The sequence below is a fragment of the Bombus vosnesenskii genome, unplaced genomic scaffold (genome assembly GCF_011952255.1).
Source record: "Bombus vosnesenskii isolate JDL3184/JDL3185 unplaced genomic scaffold, Bvos_JDL3184-5_v1.1 scf7180000013262, whole genome shotgun sequence".
NCBI classification, from domain to species: domain Eukaryota; kingdom Metazoa; phylum Arthropoda; class Insecta; order Hymenoptera; family Apidae; genus Bombus; species Bombus vosnesenskii.
The window spans coordinates 3,579,276-3,603,986 of record NW_022882922.1 but is presented as its reverse complement, the minus strand read 5'-3'; the positions used below and the strand labels follow the sequence as shown (position 1 = coordinate 3,603,986).

At 38.2% G+C, this 24,711-nt stretch overlaps 1 protein-coding gene across 1 annotated transcript in view; it reads left to right on the top strand.

The window, feature by feature from the left end:
- Window positions 1-24,711, top strand: part of LOC117232469 (neurogenic protein mastermind) — a 239,436-nt gene that overhangs the window by 54,352 nt on the left and 160,373 nt on the right. Inside the window, 1 exon segment of the mRNA XM_033492229.1 lies at window positions 12,419-12,535. Within this exon segment, the coding sequence (XP_033348120.1) occupies window positions 12,419-12,535 (117 nt within the window).

Sequence of the window (24,711 nt, the reverse complement as noted above, 5' to 3'; positions counted from 1 at the left end):
AACTTTAATCAATACTATGATATTAATTTTTATACAAAAATTTTACGAATGCGTAAAAAATGTGTGACCAGAATATGAAAATTGCTCACAGACGCAGAAATCGAGAATATTCCAAGGAACACGAGTTGGTAGATAAAACGATTTTGATTAGTTTCACAGAAATAAATCTTTATCTGCAGGCACGTTAAATATAGAGAGGAGATTCGAGAAATAATTTCGCGAGAAGAGAATGCGCAGGTCCCTTCCAGCAATCTCTTCTATCAGGTGTAACTTTGTTCCTCTTTCGATTGTCGGTAATCTCGTGGGTCGGCAGGTGGTACATCGTTATCAGCTGCTTGGAACACAGACGCGATATTGCAGCAAGGTCTTCGTTCTTGTCTTCGTTTAGAATTTAGAACGGCGATAATCACGTGCTGGTTCCGACTAGTACTTACGTGTGCATGTAAACTGCGACACGCGTATTAGCCTTTTCGCTGCTCTTAATGAGACTTCTTAATTGCGTGGCCGGACGAGCAAATGTTCGTTGATGAATTCGTATTTCGATCTCGTGTAGCGACTACATCGTACGATAAGCGAGAAGCATTTGTATTAAACGTTATTTCTTAAGGTAACTGTTAACTCCACGCAGTTAATTCGAATTGTATAGCCGATTTATATAATATCCATTTTATCCAACGATTGACAAGTTTTATTATTCCAAGTTTGGAAATTACCATTCTACACTTTGCATTTATAAAACGTGTTTTTAGATTATGATAAGCCGAAAAATATTACTGCTTCGATTCGCAATGCTTTGTGAATTATTCGTTTATTTGTATTGTGCCCCAAAATAATTCCAGCGTTATACAGCAATTACAGTGTTGCAAAATAGATGAAATGAGTTTTAAATTGCAATAAAATTATTGAAATAAAATATTAAAAAGTTTTATTAACATCATATGGAAAATGATATTGTCGATTCGGAGCAACAATCAAATATAAATATCTGTAGATACCTGTATATATATAACTATAATACCTATGATATTAGTAACGGTAGTTGATTATATATATTTAATTTTGTTACATTTATTATTGTTTGACGACGTATAATTGTACCGTTAAAGTGTATTCTATTTCACTAAATGTAAAATCTCGATCTGTTCTTTCCTCATCTTGAAACGGTACGAGATTTTTCAGTATAGAGGCCCGTTTCTAATGCACGCATTCCTTTTTGTTTCAGGTAAGTCTAAACGTAACGGTACACCATTGCTGCCGCCTATCTCTGCTAGCCGATTATAGCGAGTACGTACACTTCATATAGCGAAATTGTGCAATATACGTTGGTTTGGTAGCTTCCTTAATGTTAGGACCATAGGTCGATGTAAATGAAGTCAATGAATTTTGTTAAACCTTAGAAGACCTACATCAACCACTTCAATGCCTTCACTTATCTCTGTTTTATTTTAATTTTAATAATCGTATTTTATTTCCAATTCTCAATTTCATTCCATTAAGTCTGATTTTCTTACTATTCATACATACATTATATTACATTACATAATATAACGCGATCGCTTTTGAAATCAAACGTTAAAAAGAATTTTCAAGAAAAATACACATTTCTTTCGAAGAAATTCATGAGTATTTTCACAGTTCGATGATGGTATAAACGACTCGTATTGCTTATGGAGGGTTAATGATAGCTGAACATTTACAAAAAATCGTAATTTTCGGTTTATTTCATTTGAGATACGTAATTATCTAGTCTCAGTAGTCGTAATTATACTTTCGAATGAATAAAACCTTCTCTACGAATAAGTTTCCCTCAGTCCATTCTGCTTGACCCTGTCTGGCGGCGCGGCGTTTTCATTTCTAGCGTGTCCCTTCGTAGCGCAAACGAACACCATGGGAACACGAAAGAAGACAACAACGCGACGCGACGTTGAGACGGCTGCGAAGAGGTGAACTAACAGGATCGCAACAAGTGACCGACCGCCGCGCCCTCCTTCTATTATTTCCTCCCCCTCTCGCCTTGCGACTTGTATTTCCGATAGTCTCTACCCCTCCCACGATGCGACGCCTTGCCTCGTTGCTTACTACATCTCTTTGTCTGTCTCCTTGCGACCCTTTCTACTGACACCGACTTTCGCGGTGTCTCGCCCTCGTCTTGTTTCCCTGCACGAGTCCCTATCTGCTTTGGACATTCAGGAAGAAATACTAGCAATTTGAATGGTTATGGTTATGCATCGAATTGTGATTGGATATTGAGGATTGTTTCTGTCGTTGTTGGATTGCGAATGTTTGATAGGAAATTAAATGGAACCATGGAGATAGGGGATTATTTAGATTTATTTGCTATATTTCCTTTATGTTATTAGTAGTCAAAATGGACATTGATATTAGCAGGGTAGTGTTATTATGATTTTGTTTTGACAAAAGTAGTTAAAGAGATTCCTTTATCTAGTCTTTTTATTGTTATTTAATTTTATGTACAAAGAAAAATGCGATTCTAACATCAAAGTATATTTAGTACAATATATTAGATACGGAATATATAAATTCAAATATCATGGTACGTATGTAATATTTATTGTATTAATATTTAGGTATGACGATTCTAGTTTACTTTAAAGAGTATATTTGAAGATCTGATCCCTCCACATCTGATCTTATTACTATTCTAGACTTTTGAAAAATCTAAACAATTTTTAAGATGCTTATCAAGCTATCTACTAAATTACATTATGTAATACAATCGGGTTTAAAATCCAATGTTCGAATGAATTTTCAAGAGAAATAGAAATTCCTTTCGTAGAAATTCATGAGTATTTTTACGGCTCGATGAGGGTATGGCGACCCGTATTACTCATGGTTCAAGTAAACAAACAAATAACTCTAGATAACATTTTATTGACCCACTGTGTAACCAAACTCGCCGTTGAAGCTGTAGTAATCGTCAAATATATTAAGCTTCTAAAAACCTTAGTACTGTCGTATGACTGAAGTAAGTGACATATATCTAACCGAACATAATCGGAGGAATGATCGCTGAAAAGTCGTGCAGCGACTCCGCCAGTCACTCGCCAGCGTGTTTCCAAGGCAAATTTCTCGCGAATCGTAGCAGCGACAGTATGAGATACGAACGGTGATCACGGCCTCTCTGTTACCATGCCGATAGACGAAATCCAGCATTTTCGATCGTCGCCAGCACGTGCGTTGCGTAACGGTGTCACGTAATAACGATGAATCGACCTTCTCTCCTGTGCAACCACCCACCTTCTCTTCCAACATTCATGATTACGTTTAACACATTCTCTTTGCTCTGAGAGCAGTAGAACCGAGCAGTAGAACTCTAAAATCGAGTGAAAAGATTGCATGAAAGTACGCGAGATAAATTGATGCAAGTCACTGAAAGAAAGAAATTCAGAAGTTTACAGAGAGCTTTTCATTCATTTGCACGAAATCCAGACAAATTTGATTACTAACTATCAATTTTATACTTGAACTTTAAGCCTCAATTTTAATTTTTCATTAAATTCTTCTCTACTTATTCTCTTAATTATTCTAGTATTGACTAACGGCTCTAGTATTAACTAAGGCGAGATTGATCGTTTGGTTTCTGAAGAATTAAACACTAATCAAGTTAAGGTGATCTAATACTAAAGCAAAGAAATTTTCGTAAAATAGTGTTGATTAATTTTCAATATCGCTAGTGGTTCTATTAGAGCTTATAGTACATGTATATGACATCATTGTGCTGGAGTGCATATATGCAGCGACGTTTTAGAAATTGGAAACGTTTTTCAAGCGTGTAAAATTCGCCAGCTTCTGGCGGAACAGAGCATCCCCTGGGCTTCTGGCTAATTATACGAGTTTTATCGATCAAGGACAGGCTGGCAACGACCACTAGATGATAATCTCTCTGTCCGTTGCAAATGCGACTCAGGGACACTGGCGCATATTCTTGGGCAACCGCGTCCGTCCGATAACGAATACCGACTGTCTACGATTCGGAGATTTATCAGTTAAATTTTGTAGTACCATCGTTTGTTTCTCGCCTCTCAAGTATCTCTTTCGGTGTTCTTTTTCTTTTTCAATAAATATTTGTCAATGTTTTGCTGTTTAACTTTACCGTATTATTTGGATAATTTACGACCCAATTGTGTCATTGTTATTCTTAAAAAATTTGCTAAGTCCATAGAAAATCCGAATGAATCTTATTACGTTGTTGGAGAGTTCGTTTAAAACTATTATTGGAAAGTGCATTCTTGTCTTTTACTGAAACTATTCTATTACCATCTAAAGCAGCTAATCCAAGTCAAACTTGTCACACCTCCGACCTTCGATAAAAACCTGAAACCACTGTCGCGAAGTTGCATTTCAAAGTGAAAGTCTCCTTGCACCTTCACGCATCCATGTTAACTTGTCACATGCCTCGATAAAAATCGACTTACTGCGGCCTTGTAGATTGCTGCAAATTATGTATAATCTCAGAATGTAGATTGCGACCACCAATGAAGTTGCTAAGCGCTTTTTGGTGACTGGCTGCGTTTATTTTTAATTGGATTTATTTTTTATAGAAAATTTCCTCAGATATTTATTTCTGTATGTTGTACATATTTTGATATGAACCTTAACACTAATTCCCGGTGGTAGTATAATACTAATTTAAGGTTACAATGATGGATGATTTAAAAAAATATGAAAAAGCACAATTTTTATGAATTTGTCTTCTGAGAAGCTTACGTATTAAGCTTATCACGTTATTTTAATTATTTACTAACATTATTGACATCTTCGTCTAGTCTTCTTTCTCCACTAAAAATGCCTTTTTATACAAATGCGGAAGCATCATTATAAACACAAGTAGAATTAGCACATAGTCAGGCAAATGTTAAGAATATACAAATCCAACAAAATTTCCTTTTTTAAGAAGCTTAAGAAACCAGCAAGAAACAAACTTAATCTACAATTCTATCGTATTTTGCACGAGCAATCGGTTAGTTCATATACATACCACAAACTTAACCGCATTTCGTATAAATTTGCCTCGCTGTAATCTTTTTTTACAAATCCGTAAATTTCATTGCATTACTCTGATGTTTTTTCTGTGGTTATAATCGTTGGCTTCTGCTGGCTGAGCAATGCCACTGATAATACGTGTTCGATGTACGGTCTTTTCTTTCCAATTAGGAGAAGGAGCTATCGTTGTTCTCTCGTTTGGACCTGGACTATATTTTAACCGTGCTCGATAGCACGTATCGTTTAGTAAACGTTGTTTTTGCCATCGCGAGGAGAAATGGAAAAATGCAGGGGCAGATAATATCAAGGTGTTCACCCAGTTTCTCACCTGTGTCCCCCTTGCGCCTCTCCATTTCTGATTTCTGTAATCCCGACTAATCACTGCCCCCGACAATTGCACAAACTTTTATGTAAATAGCGTAATGATCGAGTAGAGGATCCGAGAAGCACGCTCTCGTGGACCCGATGAACGAAAAACGAGCGTGTCCGTGATGCCGCAAGGCTCTCATTCCCGAGCAACTACGACTCGACGAAGATTCTCGTGTATACTCGTTGTTGGAGTCAATGCTGCGAGCCACGCAACGTGCCAAGTGAATAATACCGTGTTGGTAAAGGATAAGGAGTGTTCAGAGGATGTTGGAGAACATATTTGTCTGAGAAATTGGAGTTTAATTCTTTGTACTCGTGTTTTCAGGCATTGTTTGATTTTATGCAGCAATACGAGTAGTGATTCAGACACAGAATTAGTCAAAACAGATAATATCTAATAACAGAAAATGTGTTGAGTATTTTATATGCTTGTTCCGGTGATCATTGTATATTATATTTGTATTCGTTGGAGTGATGCTTGAGTTGGAGAAAAACCAAACGAGAATGAAACAGTTTGAAAAAGATTCATCTGCTATGAACTTTATAAATTTTTTCCTTCGTACCAAACCAACCAAGAAACCTAACTTACATCTCGGTTAGGTTTGAAAAACAGTATATGCATGATTCATTTCTATATTTGTTTGAAAAGATTTCATCACTCTCTCGGTAAAATTTTATAGATGAAACGTGTTCGTGTTCAAACAGTTCTTTTATTATCTGTTGAACGTGCAAGTTTCCTTTCGGTTCCCAGGTTAATACGTAATCAAATTTTTCTTTTGCATAAATTCATAGCCCGAGGATTGTATTGGTGTACAATATGCTTTTACCTGAATATATGCAAAAGAATTTTTATTATTAAAATCTTTTCCAAGTAATCTATAAAACATAATATTACGATCGAAGGGCGCAATAAACATGAAAAAGATAGGAAATCAAAGTTTCAAGATCATCGAGAGGAAGGAATTATAAATTATGCAGCTATAGTAAAAGAAGAGGATTAACGAAGTTTATTCTGACCAACTAAGATTTGTTTAGCAGGACTTTTGCTTTGTAAATACGAAGAAAATGAAATATTCCTTAGAATATCGTTATGCAACCTTTAGATTCATCTTGAAACATTTCATTAAAATCATCCAGAGGTGATACTGTCGTAAGATCTTGCTCCAGACCCGTCTTATCGAAACATTTTTGCCGTATTTTTACTAAATGTAGAAGACTCGCGTTAATTGCCTATTCATCGTCGGCAGAGTTTTTCATTCGTACCATAGAAATTGATTGAAGATTCAAATTTTATTTTCTTCGATATTCGGATTATTTTCTTTTCGAACATAGACTACAAAAATATATATTTTCTATTATTTTTATAATTTGCATAATTTTTATACATAATTTGTTGCTTCTGCATATATTTCTAGATCGGTTTCAAACTTTACCGACGTAATTCTGATAGTCGAGTCACAAAAGCTGTCTCTAAGTGTTCGAATACGTTCGCGAGCTTGCGTACGTCGTCTGCCTGTCGCAATATCGGCGAAAAATTCGAATATGACTAATTCAATGAGATAACATGCTAACCAGTCGATAAAAAGTGAAATCTCGATCGAAAATTCGACGAACCTCCACGACGAAACAGATTGATCGCGAGCCAGCGGACTACAGGACCAATTGCCAATGGAACGCGGAATATTTTCACGAACGTGTTTTGGCACGCTCCCACCTTCTATTATATCGCGTCCAATTAAAATGAAAGGGGTAAAAAATCGAATCCTCCTACCCGCCGGTGATCCAATTATCTTTTAATCGTATACTCTACCTCGAGCTGATCGAACGCTCAACATCTATCTCTATAAAAAATGATGCCTACCAAACTCGGTATTTTAGAGGATCAAAAATATACAGCAAGTAACCTAGCATATCATACTATCTTTTCCTTGAATAATTACTATACCATGTATGTATTAATGAAATATGCAGGTGCAAATTTTTTTTATTGAATTTTGTATCATTTTCATATGACTAAAAATATTTGACAGCGAAGAGAGCGTGTAATAGAAATATTTCCGAGGAGCTACGTCCTGAATTTGATCAAGATTAAAGTAAAAACAAGCGTATTATCTAAGAACAGTATAGAAACAGAGAAAAGAAATTAAAATTAAAGGCAGAAATCAAATATTACACAGATTGCCCATAGTTTGATAAAATGAATAGCTTAGAATCGTAAGAAGCCGAAAACGATTACCCCATAAGTTCGATGAATTTTGTCTACATTTTCCACGGTACTCAGCGCAGCGTGCCTTTGGAACAGTGGCGAACGATCGAAGCCACGCCACGCCACGCCACGCCACTGCTAGAGTCAGGCAAAGCGAGGCCAAGTCGAGGAATGCCCGAGGCTTTTGCTTAGGACAGTACAGCACACACGCTTGCGCTTTCCGTGTGTGTTGCCGGCAGCTCGCGGCGTAACAACGCGATTAGTACAGCGGCCGCGAGTCGAGAGTGGTAGGTACTCTACAAGATAGGCCGCGGCCGCCTTTCCTCCCCGGTAAATCGGCGCGGACTGTACGCGCGCACGCTGCCTTCACGGAGAAAGGATATGCGGAAAGGTAGCGGTAGATTCTCTAACACACGTCGAGCTCTGCATATCCTGCGCTTGCTTCTCCCCTACCACGTCCACTCTTCTCGCTCCTTTTTCCTTCATCCTCGCCCTTCGTCTGCTTCGCCACCTCTCTTCCCCTCCCTAGGACCTTTCCTGTCGACGAACTCACGAGTTCATAGACAAGGACTCGGTGTTGTTCACCGCAGGTGGGACCGTCGAGAGAGTGAAACCAACGTTGTGGAAGGGAGAGAAGCGTAGAAGGTAGGAGCGGAGTGGCGATAGCGGGGAAACGACGGGTGTTGGAGGGATGGAAACTCGATGGTGGGGGTTGCAGCGTTAGAGAGGGGTTGCGTTGCGAGTTGGTAGGGGTAACGGTGAGGGTTGGAGTGGATAATAGTGGGGGAATTGGTAGCTGGAAACGAGGGGGAACTCGAAAACGTGTAAATGCGTGTGCAATACTGTTAGAACGCGGCACGACTCGCCTGTGTGAGGCTGTATGCACGCGACGCTCGCGTGTGAGTCAGCTTCCTGTATCACTGGTCGAGTCATTCCGTGCATATTGATATTTTCGGTATGGCGAGCATGCTGCGCTTCGGCTACGTCGTTCGACTCCATGCAAAACCATCGTCGCGAATTTTCCTCGAGTTTCTACCGTTTTATCAAGGGGATTTGGAAGTTTCGCGTATGTATAATCGAGCAACGAATTGTTAAACTCGTGGGGTGGGGTATCGATTCTGAATGGAGTATTCGAATGGACCGCGCGAAATTGTCGAAGACTTTCTGGACTGGGCACGCGCATGCGCCATCATACTTTACCCGATCTTGGCACGCGAAGTTGAAAAGTAATGTAAAGAACGAATGGAATTTTCTTGTAAGATGAAGAATATAATATTAGAGATATCATATTATGGGTTCTTGTTCTTTCAAAAATCAATGTAGGAAAGAATTCGGTGGTTTGTTATAAGTGTCTGATTTAATTTTTCACCTCCGGAATGTAATAATATAAGTTTAATGTAACAGGAATGATCTATTTTTATGATTATGATTCTATCTTCTCCTTCCCTTTTTTATATTGCTAAATTCAATGGCGAACATTGCTTCACGATATTTGCGAATTTTCGCTGGTGGTGGGAGTTAATTCTCGCACACGCAAAGAATAGGGCTTAATTATAGTCCGATATCTGGCTATTGGGAGTGTGCCCAATAACGTTGTTTTACCTCCGCTAGGGTCAATGGCGAATATTTATGTTTTACCTATTTTACAAACTGCCATTTTCACGCTGCGCACATAATAGCATATGCGCCGTTCGCCAATTGGCCGCTGATATTTAAGGATCGATCATTTTAGCGCAATTAACGCGATACTGTTCACCAAACCGGTTTATCAAACTTGTCGATAATTCACCTTGCTGCGGTATAGATATTTATCGTTCTTTCTGATATATTTTCCATTATAAATTACATTGCAAGTAGATAATGTTTAAAACAAAGTTTTACCTATTTGAATAATATGCGCATAATTTAAGCATTCAAGAAAATTCACTTAATCTCGATCACATTTTAGCTGTGAAGAACGTACATAATTTATATCTATAAATCATATCTGTGGTACAATTATAATATCAGTTAAATTCATTAGACGCGATATGTTAGTACGATGTTGTATCATGACTGTCCTAGACGAAATATATTACTCAATTGTGGAGAAGAATTGCTCCGAGAAATATATTCTTTAATCTTAAAAATCCGTATAAAACGATCATATAAAATATCCAATTTCAATAATTCAGTGTTTCCTTTCAAAACTCGAAATCCTCAAATGTTGTTTCGATTCAGCAATGTTCGATGCACCAATCTCTTTTCATGTATCCAAATGCATTTTCCTTTTCACTCGTAATAAGAGGATTCCAAATCGAGTTCCACTAACGATTTAGGTTTCCATAGTACAGCCACGACGTCCAGATATGTTCAGACATATTAGAAATAGCGAATACGCGTATAGAGAGAGAGTCCATCATCCACCATCTACCTCCCCTGTTGTTCCATGCTCGAGTTGTACCAGCGTTGTGGGTTTTCGTTGTGCTCTGCACTGTTCTCTCCGAACAAATGGGACGGAGACACAGAAAGAGACAGAACGAGAAGAAAGAGAGGCAGCGAGAATGGATGGAAACGAGAGATAGAGTTGGTCCTCGAGCCATTCGTCGAAGCCAACCTCGAGAGAGCCGCAATTATTTTATTTTTTCGTCGCGAGCCAGTTGCGTCTCACGGAAACCAGATCGAATATACGAATAGTCGAGGTTTGAAATGCGATCTGTCGCAGATTTGTGGCGATCTTGATGGCGCGCGCGCGCGTTTGAACGAGCAACGGTTGTCGCCGGCTGAACAATCGTCGAGGTTTCTACTTGACGCGCAAGATAACCCGGATTCTGCCGAGCTTCCGCTTCCAAGATCGATTGGAATTGGCTTGTAACGCGTTATGAATCAGGTTAGGTGAACGGATTAGTAGTCTCAGTATGTTGCACTTTTCTTTTGTTTCTGTGTTCATATAATTCTATTTTATTTTCTCTGCCGTATACAAACGGTATTTCTTACGAAAATAAAGTAATAATAATAATGACGATGACGATGATTTTGAAACAAAATTTGAAATATGCGTAAAAATATTCGAGGGAGGCTAGCGAAAAGGAAAAAAATGTTGTTGCACGTGTATAGTAAAATGTTGTTGTTATCAAACATTTGATGTAAGTTTTACAGAATCTATTCGTATTAATAATATATTTAGACGTATTCAGATTACGAAAATTTGTTATTATTACAACATTATTACAACATATTTGTTAATATTACGATATACGATATAATGATAGCGTATCCTACATATACTTCAGATACTTAATACTGAAATAAAATGCTTATTCGTCTCTCCTAAAGTTCAGCCGATGACTTGAATTGACAATGAGTTGCTACTGATCCGTTATAATCAATTTCAAAAATAATAATAATAATAAGTATTGATTCTCTCTCGACGATTGTTCTCATGATATTTCTTCGCCGATCATCGTCGTCGTTTTCGTGTTCATCGAGTGTTCTTTTTCCGTTTGTACCTTTCAGAGTACGAAAAAACGCATATAGCGGTTTTACCGCGCCTCCTCTCTCGGATGTTCGTCGCGGTAAACATTGACCTCCTTTGCAACTGGCGACACGGTGAAAAGACGCTTGAGAAAGAAACCTCGACTTACCCATTTTGTCGTAATATCCTGGCCATTGTGGAGCAACGATGGAATGTTGCTCGCACGCAACATCGTGCTACACCGGCGATTTTGTTTGCTTTCGAGGATGATCGTTCTTATTCTCGATGGCGGATGAGAATATGGTCCAAACGTAATTTTATCCTTGATGCTTTCGCTGATTCTGTACTCTACTACTGAACTATCATCTGGTTGTCTATATGGTGATTTTTAACCTTGAGGATACTTTTGCCACAATTTTCTCTAATAATTTTGCATATACTAAAAGATCACAATGGTTTTTTGGTATTTAGTTATTATGTTTATTTAGTATTTGGATAGCAACGAATAATAAATGTTTGCTCAGTTTGTTTTGCTAAGAAACTACGATAGGTCCACTAATATGGAGAAAGAACTTTATCTTTCTCAAATCACTAGTATCTTTGATTCCAGTTAGAGTACCTTAATTTCCTATCGAACCTATTCCAATTAACCGAAATTTCCCATTATCCATGTCCATTTTAACGACTCCCCGGAGTTGTTCGCGTGGCGGTGTCGTATTTTATTGCATCGGTAACGTCGAGTTAGATGCAAATTAATTTACGAAGCCGTTCGCCGCGCGAATATATTCTCATAATTTCCAGTTAATCTTGCCGAGTCCCGCTACTATAACCTAATATTATCATTGATATATCGCCCGATTATTCGCGAATTACGAAATAAACGTCGATAAAATTTTGTTGCCCAATAACTCTCGAATTTGTAGAGTGCTATGAAAGTTGATCTAAAGATGGTTATTTGATCTCCGCTGATAAAACTTAATCTTCACTTTACTACGAAGAAAAATGTATTTTCTTATTCTTATTCGACGAACGTTTCTTAATAACAAGTTTTTTATCACATTACCGGAAAAATAAAATAAGAAATTAAATTTTTACTAAAATCAATCAAATCATGCGGAATATTAGAACGAACGCCCTGCGTATTTATTTTTTTTCTCAATTGTATTATCCTATTTTAAGCAAAATCTAAAAACCATAGATATAGTTATACCGTGAAAAAAGTATTGAGACCATAAATAACAAACAGAGAGAAAATTTATCTGATAGCCAACGTGGTAAAATGCATCGAACGATAAAGAGAGGTAAAAGAGGAAAGAAAATGGAGAAATTTTCGATTGAAACGAATAGTTAAAGCAAGCTATGGTAGAAGGTTTCCTCCATTTCAGCTCGGTCGCTATCCAGGTCACGAAATTCGCGCTACACCTACGGCCAGGCCCTATCATCGGCATCGCTCTCCTGTCGATACTCGGCTAGAGGACGTCGGGGGATTTGGAAATACTCCGGTATGCTGCTTTTCTTCCCTTCCTCGACATTTATCCGAGAACGTGTCAACGAGGATTCTCCTCCGTTAAATCTTGCCACGCGACAGTGATTAAGAGCCGCTGGATTGCTTTTTGCACAAATTACAGCGTGAAACGTTAGTCTAAAAAAAGAGACGAAAAGCGCTGTATTGATTCTTTCAATGTTTCACGGAGATTAAAATGTTTGTAGAAATGAACGTATTATTTATTACGATTGTTTCGAAGGAGTTCGTTGACATCTGTAAGGAAAAATGTCGATTAGAACAAATAAATATCGTATGGAAATTATTTTGCAATGGATTTCAGCAAATTGTTAACTAACTAAACGGTAAATGTATTGATTCTTGATAAAATATTACTGTCAAATTTTAGCACGCTACGTCTCTGCAAAAATATCAGAGGAAATGTGTTCCTGTTATTAATAACTCGTGAGATAACACTTTTTTGTCGACGAAGAAAAATTCTTCGTTGAAAGTTAAAACATTATATACTGGTGCATTGTATCGAATAGACAATAGTTCGATCATTGAGCCTATGATTGGGAAAAGTTCTAAAAATGGTATTCGATCGACAGATAGTAGACGTGTCTCGTCTTTCCAGAAAAGTACCTGCAAGTACAAGTAGCTGGTGGGTGGTCGGTTTATGGTTGCTCGTAAGTCGCAGGAACCCGCTCGACCTCGCACTGGCATCGTTCATGAAATATCAGGCTTGACGGATGCATTTTCATAATGTGGTTCTCTAGCAGTCTCACCACCAAGGGCAAGAAAGAAGGAAAGAGAGTCGCTACGATGCACCATTCGCTGGATATTTTATGGTACCGACCGCGGTTTTTCAGTTGGCCGGTGCACTTTGTAAGCGTGAATTTCTCGCTGCAGCTTCCGTGACCCAAAAAGGTTCGCGCCGTTGCATTTTTCTACCCGAGCCTCGTTGTTGATTGTACTTTCACGGGGATAAATTCTGTCCCGTTTTCTTGTCGTGTATTCAGCTGAACGTCGAGGTGAAATAGTTCGAGTCTTGCTCGTTGGATGTGATTAGGAAAATTAGAAGGCGAAAGGAGAAGTTAATTGCAGTGGAATTTCGATCGGGTCGAGTGGTTTTCTGCCATTGTTTTGTGGAGTTACGTATGTTCCGGCAAATTTTGGAGTAAATTTACGTTGGTTAATAGATATTCAAAATTCGTACATAATGAATATGCTTCGTGCGCAAAGTAACAAATTATGTTACTCTAATAATCTACTCTTCAAATTATACGTCGTATAAAATTTTGTTAAATTCTACTACGAAGAGAAACAAAAGTCACAGTTGATCTGATATCTTATTGATACTTAACGATATTATTAATATATCGAAATATCCATTACGTTTCTATCTTATCATTAACGTTAGTAATAACAGAACAATGAGGTTGTGGTGTGCAATTTTGTTACTTTTCTTCCGTCAAGTTATGTGTAACATATCTCTTCGTAGTAGTCGACAGTAGATTCGGCCGGTGCAAAGCAACTGCGTTACGATATGGATCGAAGCTTTCTTATCGTCCTAGAATAATTTAGTAGATGTACGTCGGCACGGTGCGTTGCGCATAAACTGCTCGTAAAGTGTGGCGGCGCGATTCCCACTCGGATGCAGCTGCACGTGTAATCTGATAATGCAGGTGCAACGAGCCGACATTGGTGACGATATTAATATAGTGAAATTATTGCGAGTGACACACATCAGCGTCGATTCATTACTTATCAGGCCGCTTTCACAGACTTTAACGTCGTCCCCATGGCAATTATTCGGAGAACGAACCGTGTCGAAACGCTGCCCTCGTCGAAGCACCGGCGGACGTTCTTCGACTTGTTGATCTCGCGTCGCGACGACTTCCACGGTCGTCTTTCACATAACGTTACAAGGATAGCCTTCGTGGTAGTTATTTTGATGCCGTAAAGTCGATCGGACGATGTACTTAACCCATTAGTAGCCTAGATTGTGTTAATGCAATATCTCGTTATTACGTTCTTTTTCAGTCAATTGATATTATTATCGAATTTTATTTTTTAATATTTTGCGCGTTTAAAATATTATAGAGAAATAGAAAAATAGAAAATAGCGAAACATTTCTTTCTAAAGAAATCTAATCCGAAGCAACTCTTTCTCCTGTGAATTCTCGTCAGCGATACTATTCACTGAATGATTCTTACCGTGAGTTCCGCTGTTCAGCTGCAAACCTCGCGCGTGCACCTTTGGTCAGCGCTAACGAGAGCTTCTAACGATGCAATTAAGGTGCATCGGCAGGTGGACCGAGGATACGTATCGTTTGGTTGACCTTTAAACCCTGCTACTCTCAACCCGCGTTTCGGTGACGACTTGCCAGTCTACATGCATCCATAAAATCCCGTTTATAGCGAGCTAGATTTCCGGGATGTTGATAATGAGACGGCTGCACGCACCACCAGCGCTGAATATGTATACCTCCGGCGTCCATCGACGCTGCGAAAACGTTCGTAAATTACGATCGTTAAGAAGCACCTCTTCCCTTACCTTCTCTTTTTCTTTCCTTTTCTTTTCTTCTTTTTTTTTTTAATCTTACTTATTTATTTTTCCTTGGGACGTGGATCGAAGGTGGTGGTCTCGGAGATACGAAGTTTCGTAGAATTTAATGATAAATTGATTTGAAATGTTAGATGGGTTCGATTCGGTCGATGATGTTTTGAGACTCGTCGAAAAGATTATCGAGTCGTTCGACGTATATTTTTTGACATTTAAAGAGCAACGTTGGATGAAATTATTTTAATAGTTTTATCGCGATGGTGTAGAATACAATATTGCCAGTTGGAATTATTAACGATACAGTGACATTTGAAGAAGCTGTTCTCATGTTTTTGTCGAAGGTCAAAAGTAAATAGAATTGTACAGGATTTTATTGGAATTGGATTTTTTTTTAATAATGTTAACGTTGTTAAAAATTGCGCAAATTATCATATATATGAATAATTTACAAGCGTGTTTCGTCGATGCATGTAGATAAACGATAAAATTTCCATTCTAACGTTCCACTTTCTATACGTCAATCAATCGACTTTCCTCCATCTTTTGTACCGAATATCTTTTAATTCATGCGTAGAATTTATGACTACCGACACATAGTCTTGCGAAGTAAATCACCTTCAACATCCTCTATTCGAATCCTACAAATCATAGAATCCTAACAGTGAAATCCGAAACGCATCAATCTCAGAAACGAATCATTCAGAAACTCATTATTCCTATCGTTAACAAAATTTCTCTAGAGAGTATTGAAAACTTGTCTTAAATTTAACCTACATCAAAATCTCAACGTCAAAAAATTCTGTAATACAAGCGTCATTAGATTTACCGTACGTTTCACTAAATATTCCATTTCATTGCCTTCGTTATTCGCATGAAAGGAACACGAGGAAGAAACGTCCAGTTGCCAATATATCGTTGAAAAGTCGGATATTCGGTTACCAACATCGAAAATAAGATCGCCTACAGTGAAGTTCACAAGTTCTGGTTAGTCAAGGCTGACGAAGGATAACCTTTGCTACTCAGTTTGACTATCTCGGTGCCCTCAACTTCCTCCACTAAGTCCAGGAACGTTCCTGTTACCTCGTCATATCCCTTGAGAATGCCGGCAACTTTAGGCAACAAGCGCTACAGTGCACACGATTCTCGAAAAATAGCGATCGAATTTTCGTGGTTGTTATTCGAAAAATGATCTAAATTGAGCGAAACGTGAAAACTAAACGCGTTGGTCGCGTCAATTTAGTACCAAAACGACCATCGTTCGGATATCATCGTACGAATCGTCGACGTAAGATGGAGAAATTTCGATAAAGTTATCGCTATAACGTTGCCCTTTTTCAATAAAATTCGATCATTATACGTTCGATGGAAAAATAGCCAACTATACAGTAACACTGTTGGAGTTTGATTCGTCAACGTGTTAAAGATCTACTATATTTCAGTGTTGCATAACTATATTTCAGTGCTGCATAACTACATTTCTGTGTTATAGTTCTTGGCGAGTATCTATTATCAGCTTTCAAAGTCTCTTAGAATCCTTCCATCGTACGTAAGTAAGTGTAGTAATATCAAGGTATACGAAGAGAATATCGTGGCGAACGATCACGCTCGTAATAGCTAAAGCCTTAAGATAATCACCAAATTATGCAGCTTTTACTACACACCTCTCATTATTTCTATGAACTCATAATGAATTAATCCACTGTACAGCAACATGTAAGATACGAAAATTGGTAACGCGGCATCTTTTCTTTAATAAATCTCTCTTGGCATTGGTCTTGTTTATAAACGTGACGCTTTCGGCTAGTACGATCGCTTATCTTTGTAATGGAATTGAATCTATCAGAAATAGTCGATCAGACTCGGATTCTTTTGCCTATTGAAAACGATCCAAAGAACGTAACATGGTTACGAAAGGAACATACGATCCGTACATGAAGGGAGCAAATCGCGCTACTTCCGCACATGTCCCATAAAACTCGCATACGGTAGTCATCAGAGGCGAGCTCACGAGGAACCTCTCCGCGGTCGACAAAGTGTTAACATTTCCGGCCGGTGTGTTTCTGAACGAGCGTGGGCAGAAAGGTGGCACGCAAATTCGCGAGCTTGCGCTCTCTCGGTGCTTGTTTGCAGGAAAAAAGAGCATCGACCAGCGGCAGCTTGCCGCTGCTCTCTACCGAAGAGAGCAAAGTAGGGGAGTAGCGAAACCGGCGTACGAGGGGAGGAGGGAAAGGAAAAAAATAAAATTGGGAAAAAAAAAGAGAACAGTTTCAACCGTGAAGCTCGGAAGAGAAGAATGGAGGTGGTACGCGTCTGCGAAAAGCAACGAACGTAAAAAAAAAAAAGAGAGGAAGAGAAAAAGATAGAAAGAAGGGAACGTGGCCAATTTCACCGGCGAATTGTTACGAAGCTCCTCGCTCGCCTGTTTGTCCCGCCGATTCGGTGTAATCCGCCGTTCAATTTTCATTACCGCGATTTGTTTCTGGCCCGTGTCGGTCGTGCCTACCACGTACCGGGGGAATTTTCAGCAGACATTCCAGCGTATTTCGATTCCGTTTTCAACTCGTCCATGAAATTGTTGCAAAGTGCAAGAATAAGGGATATTTTATTGCATCTCTCTGTACCTTTTTTGATTGGGGGCTAAGTGGGTTTTCGAGTGGGTAAAGAAAAAGGGGATGAAATAGGGATGCAGATGCAAATGGAGATGGAGAAATGTTAACCTTAAATGATGTGAGCACGTGAATATGTATATAGTTTAGGTGAAATGTCGTTTGCAAATGAATGTTTGAAAGTGGAACAAAGATGTCGCATCTATTTTGTAATACATTACATAGAACGATATATTGTATTTATACTATATAGTCATTTTGTTATGAAAAGTTGGATATGATAGAAGATAATAGAAAGATAAAATAATATTTAGGTTAGATATATATATATGCATTTATAAGATCCTTTGTATACTGTAGATCTGTATAACGTGGTATAAAAATTTCGACGATGCTTTTACTTATAGAACTCGTAAAATTAGAGAGTGTGGCGTGTGTAATGTATTGGATAAATTGATTTATTGTAATTTTTATGATAATATATTAGAGACGGAAATGAAGCGATTTATGTAGAATCAAAGATAACAAGTTACGATTTCCTTGTGTTTCTTCAGTTCATACGATTATACGTAGTCGCATAAACCAATTGTTTATCCACATTCATTATGATTAATATTCATTCAGTGAGTGCTTAATATTAAAGCGTAACCGATATTTACTCATAATGGATATCCGTTTAAATAAGTATCATTACACATTTTAATCGACGTCAATTCCGATAGCTGGTGGGTATGATTTATTTTTGTGTGATCATCGGTCTTAATTTCCTAATTTCATTTAAATTACAAGCGGAATTAGTAAACACTATATGGAATAAAGCAAAATATTTTCATCATTTACCATTTACGGACAATGTTTAGTTTCCATCAAAAATGACTACAAAATTTTGTCATGTATTTCTGCATAGCGATTGTATTTTATTTTAATTTTATTTAAGTTAGTAACAGAGCTAGTAGCAGCTTCGTAAAACGAAGTAATTTCCAATAACATTTCAAGCACCCATTATTTATCACTTTTTATCAAAAGAAGTTTAACATTTTATTACACGTTACATATTTTTGCATCATGATCGTGGTTGGTTCTTTTTCTTTATATTTATGTTACAAACACGAACATAGTTTAATTTAATAAAACAGAACAAAATAATTTCTACTAAAAATAAAATGCCATTAATCGTTATTTATTTCTTAGCATTTAATTCGTCTTTTAACTCGTTCTAAAATTTTATAAAGATGCGAGATAGATGTAATACATTCGTATGATTGGCACCAGAAAAGGAAACTGGTCTTTTTTGTTGGTTAATGTTTAAGAACATTCCACACGGTGGAATGAATCAACAGCGAGAGAGAGCAACTTCGAAAGGTTCTCGATTATTCGAGAAACTTGGCACTTAGATCCTCTCAGGCGACGCCTTTTGCGCTCCCATTTCTTCGATGCACTTTCTTCGCTGATCTCCGTGAAAGTCGAGAGCAAATTACGCCAAGGCGAAACCTCGCGTCGAATTAGAACCATCCGGGACGTCGAACCTGTTCGAGTACTTCCGTTTTTTTCCCCCTATCGATGCTTTGTTTGTGAAATAATTTACATAATTAATAAGATTTTCGAATCATTACCTCACGATATTTAACTTATATATGTTGGCAAACATATTTAATATTCGTGTAAACAATTTTATTTTATATCTAAATATATTTTAGAGCGTAGATAAATTAATCTGACGCGCACAATTTTTTTTTTCTCGTTTGTTCTTAGCAGTTCGAATAGATTTGAGTTTGTTTTTAATTAAGTAGATTTCAGTTAAGTGGTTCCCCTGTTACAATTAAGTTTTATAACCTATTATAAGCATATAATCCTTTATAACCTATTACGGCATCTAAATTAAAGGGGAACCGCGCCCATTCACCATCTTCTTAATTACGTTGGAGACTAATCGTTAAATTTAAGGACCCTTTTTTTCATGTGGTGTGATAAATTCGACATGTACAGTGTACCGCGTAATTAATGGTACAATCGAAAAAGTGTATTTTAAATTAACATTTTGCAACTCTCTGTAGCTTGGAATGTTGCATATCTGGTATACTCTTTACATCCTTTTTTTTAAATTCTTATTTCGTTTTCTTTTTATTGTACCGATTGGATTTTTTCGGTGTTGCGACGGACTGATAAAAACTCTGTTTAATAATAACAATCGTATAACGTTGATAAAGTTATTCGATTTGTCGTCATATTACGCCAAACAAATTCACCCTCGATCGCGTGCTTCTTTTTTCAATTCTACAAAAATCAACAGCTTAATCTTCATTAAATTAATCGAATTGACTTCTATTGTATATGCCTCGGATAGAAGATACCGAAAAAAAAGATTTCCCTGTTACAAATTTTCCAAACAGATTCGCTTTTAATTCTCTGCTTCTTCGATCATCGTTTCCCGAATTCCTCTATTTCTTAACAATTCCAGGAACGTAAAATATCCTCCATGGACATCACAAAAGAGGCTGCATTACTTCTTTCGCCTCCGTGACACAAGGTATTCACGACGAAGGTTGTTTGTAACGGAGCGGTAATAGGTGGATTGTATTCTCGGCAACAACGTAGCAATTCTCGGTTCGAAGGCTCGATTTAGCAAAGTAAGAGAGAGAGAGAGAGAGAGAGAGTGAGTAAAAGAAAGGGTGAGAGGGAGACATACGGGCCGATCCAAAGGGCAAATTTGCAGCGGCCGTCACCTGCAATTAGGCGGACGGTCGCCGTACAACAACGTGGTAGTATGTGCGCGCGCGCGCGCGCGCATGAAGCTGGAGACCTGTGTTTCACTGGTACATGCTGTGCTGCTTAGGGTTGCTCGCTTCAGCGCAGCCAATTTCGGCTTTGTCATGGTAATTTCCCGCTCGCACGAAATAATACCACGACAGCCAGCCAGCCAACCTGCCAGAGACCGCCACGCATTTTTTTTTTTTTTTTTTTTAACATGATCGCGATTTTCTTCGTTCCTCTGCGAGGTTCCTCCGCAACGAATTCTTCGATCAACGATAAAACCTTGTTTTCACCTCGGCATTTTAGGAGATGATTATGCTTTTGATTTTGGTTCTGATCCTTCCCTTTCCATTGGTTTGTGTGTTATTTGTTTCTCCTTCTGTTTGGTTTGGATTAGCTTCGGGGTTAGATGCCGAGGAAAGGCGAGAAGTACTTACTGCTTACGTAAGTGGATTTGAAGAAGTGATTGGCGATGATTACACGCGAGGTGTAGAAAAGAAAATGAAGTTGAGGAGTAAATGGTGAATCAGGACGTGGAACGTTGGTTCGTGGAAACGCCGGATGAAAACCTAAGGGATGAGAATAGCGATACTGGTATCACGATTGAGCGTGTACCAGGTGAAACTTTAGGAAATACGAGATTAAAGAGTTTGGCCTCTTCTTGTGTGATATCGAATCCTTACAGAGGGATATTATTCAGATTGTTGAGTAATTTATTATTATTAATATTATTACTATTAATAATTATTCGAGACTTCGAATTGTACAGAAAGGAATTTCTTATAAATAAATGTGCGGGAGATCCAGTATGTTTTATTTCAATTGAATTGTTCAATTTGTTTTATATAAATAAATTGCAGAAAATTGTTGATATGGAGAACGTTAGATGCTGAGCTGAAGATAAATTAATTCGAATTAGTAAGTTAATTACAATCAAGGAACCGATGAAAGCATGATAGAGATTAAAAGTTAAAATGCAAAAGTAAAATAATACAAGCATTACGTAATATATAGATTTGGCTAATGTAAATGTTTGGTTCATTTGCCAGTTGTGCATACGAGCGTTGTACTGTAAAATATTTTCGATATTTTATCTGTTTATTCTTTGTCTGTGAAGTAGCGTATTTATTTAAAAAATAAAAGCAAACCAGCTTTCGTTGTGTATGTATTTTTAATGACGTAACGCAAATGCCTGTAAAATTGGAAACAGAATACATTCATTCAATCCAAACTAAAAGAAAAAAAAAATCACTTACATTAAAGTAAACCAATTAAAAAAAAAAAAAAAATAATAAATCTCATAATCTTCAATCTTCCTTCTCTTAATTCTCGAATTTAATAATCAAACTTCGTCGCATCCTGCAAGTTTTCTTAAAATTCCAAACATTCCAATCCTCAAACTCATTTTTCTCATCCTGAAATAAATTTTTCTCATTTTCTCCAAATGTATTCGCGTTCCTCGCTGACTAGACATATCCAAGTATCATTCGTGTATCTAACACGGAAGAATGACACGGTTACGTCGGTGACTCGTCGTGCTAGAAAGTTCGACAAGAAACGAGAGACAACGCGAAGCACGAGCTTCAGCAGTCGGCATGGATTAAGCAGGGAATTTCGATTGACGTACTTAGCCCGTTAATTAATTGGTTGCCAGTATGTAATTCAGCGCTTCCGCATTCTAGATCACGATTGTATCCCATCGCGCCGGCATTCTTGCCCGCATACTATCGGATGCCGCGGATGTTTCTTACACGCGCCGCGCACCATTCGATCGCCAGTAGAATTATATCTTCAAACGGGCAACAATCGTCCGTTTGTTCGCTGCGAGTTAACAATACCAGGCATAGTTTCTTTTTATTTTGAAGAAAGAATTGACACGATCATCGCGATGACGTTGTATTTCTTTTTGGCGAGGACCAGTGACGCAGATTTCGAGTTTTAATCAAATTTAATTTAAGGTACTGTACTTTTACTTTGTAACATCGAATCACAGCTCGTGTTGACGATTACCATCCGGACGTAACGAATAAATCTGTATTCGTGAACAAATTTAATTTTAATCCTGATTTCAATTTTAACAAGTGAAATGTTATCAAATACTCGTTATGTGTAACATTTCAATATTCTTCTTTCAATGCAGTATGGAAAATGGCTAATTTTAATGCAAGCTGTTGCCAAAAAATGATAAACAAAGAAATTAAATTTGATATTTCTGTGTTCAGTTGCCATTGTTGTGCTGTTCGTTATGTGTATAGAAAATATTCATTTTTTATTTTATCTGTCAAAAATTCCTCCATTTAACATATAAGACCAAAAATATAATCCACGAGAATGATCGAGGCTAATCGAGTTTTTGGTAAAACCAAAGATCTGCCGGACCAAATATCCTCGTACCGGATTAATCAACCAACCAAGTGAAACCCCAGTTTCCACTAATTGATAGAAACGTATTGATAGAAACGGTTGAACTTGCTATTTCGTAAACGTGAAGGCAGAGCGTCAATTTTACGCCGCGTGTACAGACATTTTCGCTAGCAGTCAACGTGAAAATGTATTCGGTGTGTGCCGTCGCCGAAGCCTCGCCGATAGGATCGATAGACGCTAGAAACGCAGCCAGCCAGCCAGCCAGCCAGCCAGAGCAAGCCTCTGCATCTCCGGGTCGCCTAGAAACTGGCTGCGCGATTCTGTGTCAGAGTAACATAAGCGTATAGCCTACGATATAACCAAACCTTAAATTGGATCCTTAAATCACCTGGCGCTACTGATTGATGCAGTGACATCTACGCTCGCATCTGCATTCTACCACTCATATGGAAAAGCAGTAATCTAGACAGAGATTGGTTCGGTTCTTCTTCTTCTTCGTTATGAGGATTCCATTGAAATTTGGCAACGAAACGGTACAAGATAATTCTATACCTAGCTTAAGACAGATTTTTTCGACTTATCTAAATTTGCAATTTTTGTCTCGGACTGGACTGTGTCAGAGAAAGCTTGCTCTAATAGTTATAGCTGAAGTATATCTTATACAATCCCAAGTTACATTTACGTATTATTGTTTTAACAGATTGTTTTACGACTTTACGGTATTATCACTTAAGTATGATAAACTTTCTCATCACATAGGGATACAAATCCTTTGCAGTTGATTCTTCGTTTTATCGCTGTAAAGTAAAATATTCGACGCTCGTGACAACGATCCAGCCTCCACCGGGCGAAAGTTAACTTTGATCTAGCCAGCTTTACGATCTCGCTATCTCACTAAAGCTCTGTGACTCTAAACGTTTCTCTCATTCCGTCACATTCGTCCTATTATCATAAGATCAAAAATAGAAAAATTCCGACGACCGAAGCCTCCGAAAAAGAAACTGCGAACTTGCGAAGAAACGATCTCTGGGCAAGCGCGATCAATCGTTGGAGGATTCTGCGCATGGTTGCCTCGTAACGGTACGAGGGGCTGGAAAGGGGAGCTTCGATCTTGATTTCGGTTTGGTCAGCCAGGATGGCAACTCGACAGACGGTATTGTTCGCAAGGCGGACAGGTTTCTCATTTCCATGAGTTTCGTCAGCTTCCTCGTTCGCCTGTGCCCGCTTGCTTAGCATCGATTAAACGATTACATTACAGAGCCGGCACGATCAACTGCAGATGGGCACCTCTATTCGCGTTTAGCAAACGTTCAAGCTTCGCTCTTCCTTCTTTGACTTGTACATCGGGTTCGCGTGGATCGATTACGCTAAGACGATAAGTCGATTAGAGCGCACACTTCGCAAAGGTAATACCGTGCCCGGATTACATCACCCCGGAACAAGGGAGAAAAGAACGTGTTCCAACCGTTTGAACAGCCGGCTGGTTGCAAGGGACCAACGATGGCTAGCTAGCTTGGCCCTCTCGATCGATCGCGAAGATATAATTTCCTCGGCTCGACCAGCTCAGGTGGACTAGACCTCGTCCTGTCCTTTCCCGAGAGAAAGTTTTATGTTGGAGAAGCTAGTCGCCTCGGAGGAATCGTCTCGATTTGTAGTTTTGTAGTATGGAATCATAATAGTTTTCTTAAGGCGGGATTTTCTATAAGCATCGGATACGTCAGTACTGTGCAGAAGTAGATTGACGAGTAGAAGGACAGTACAGGGGGCAGGAGGAGTACTCATCAGGCGATATGGAGGTGATCATTTCGAGTACTGAATTAAATTAAAATTGACTGAAATTTTATTGCATTGTATATCTGAACTTGTGTATACTATTTGGACAAATAGATGATGTTCTATTATATC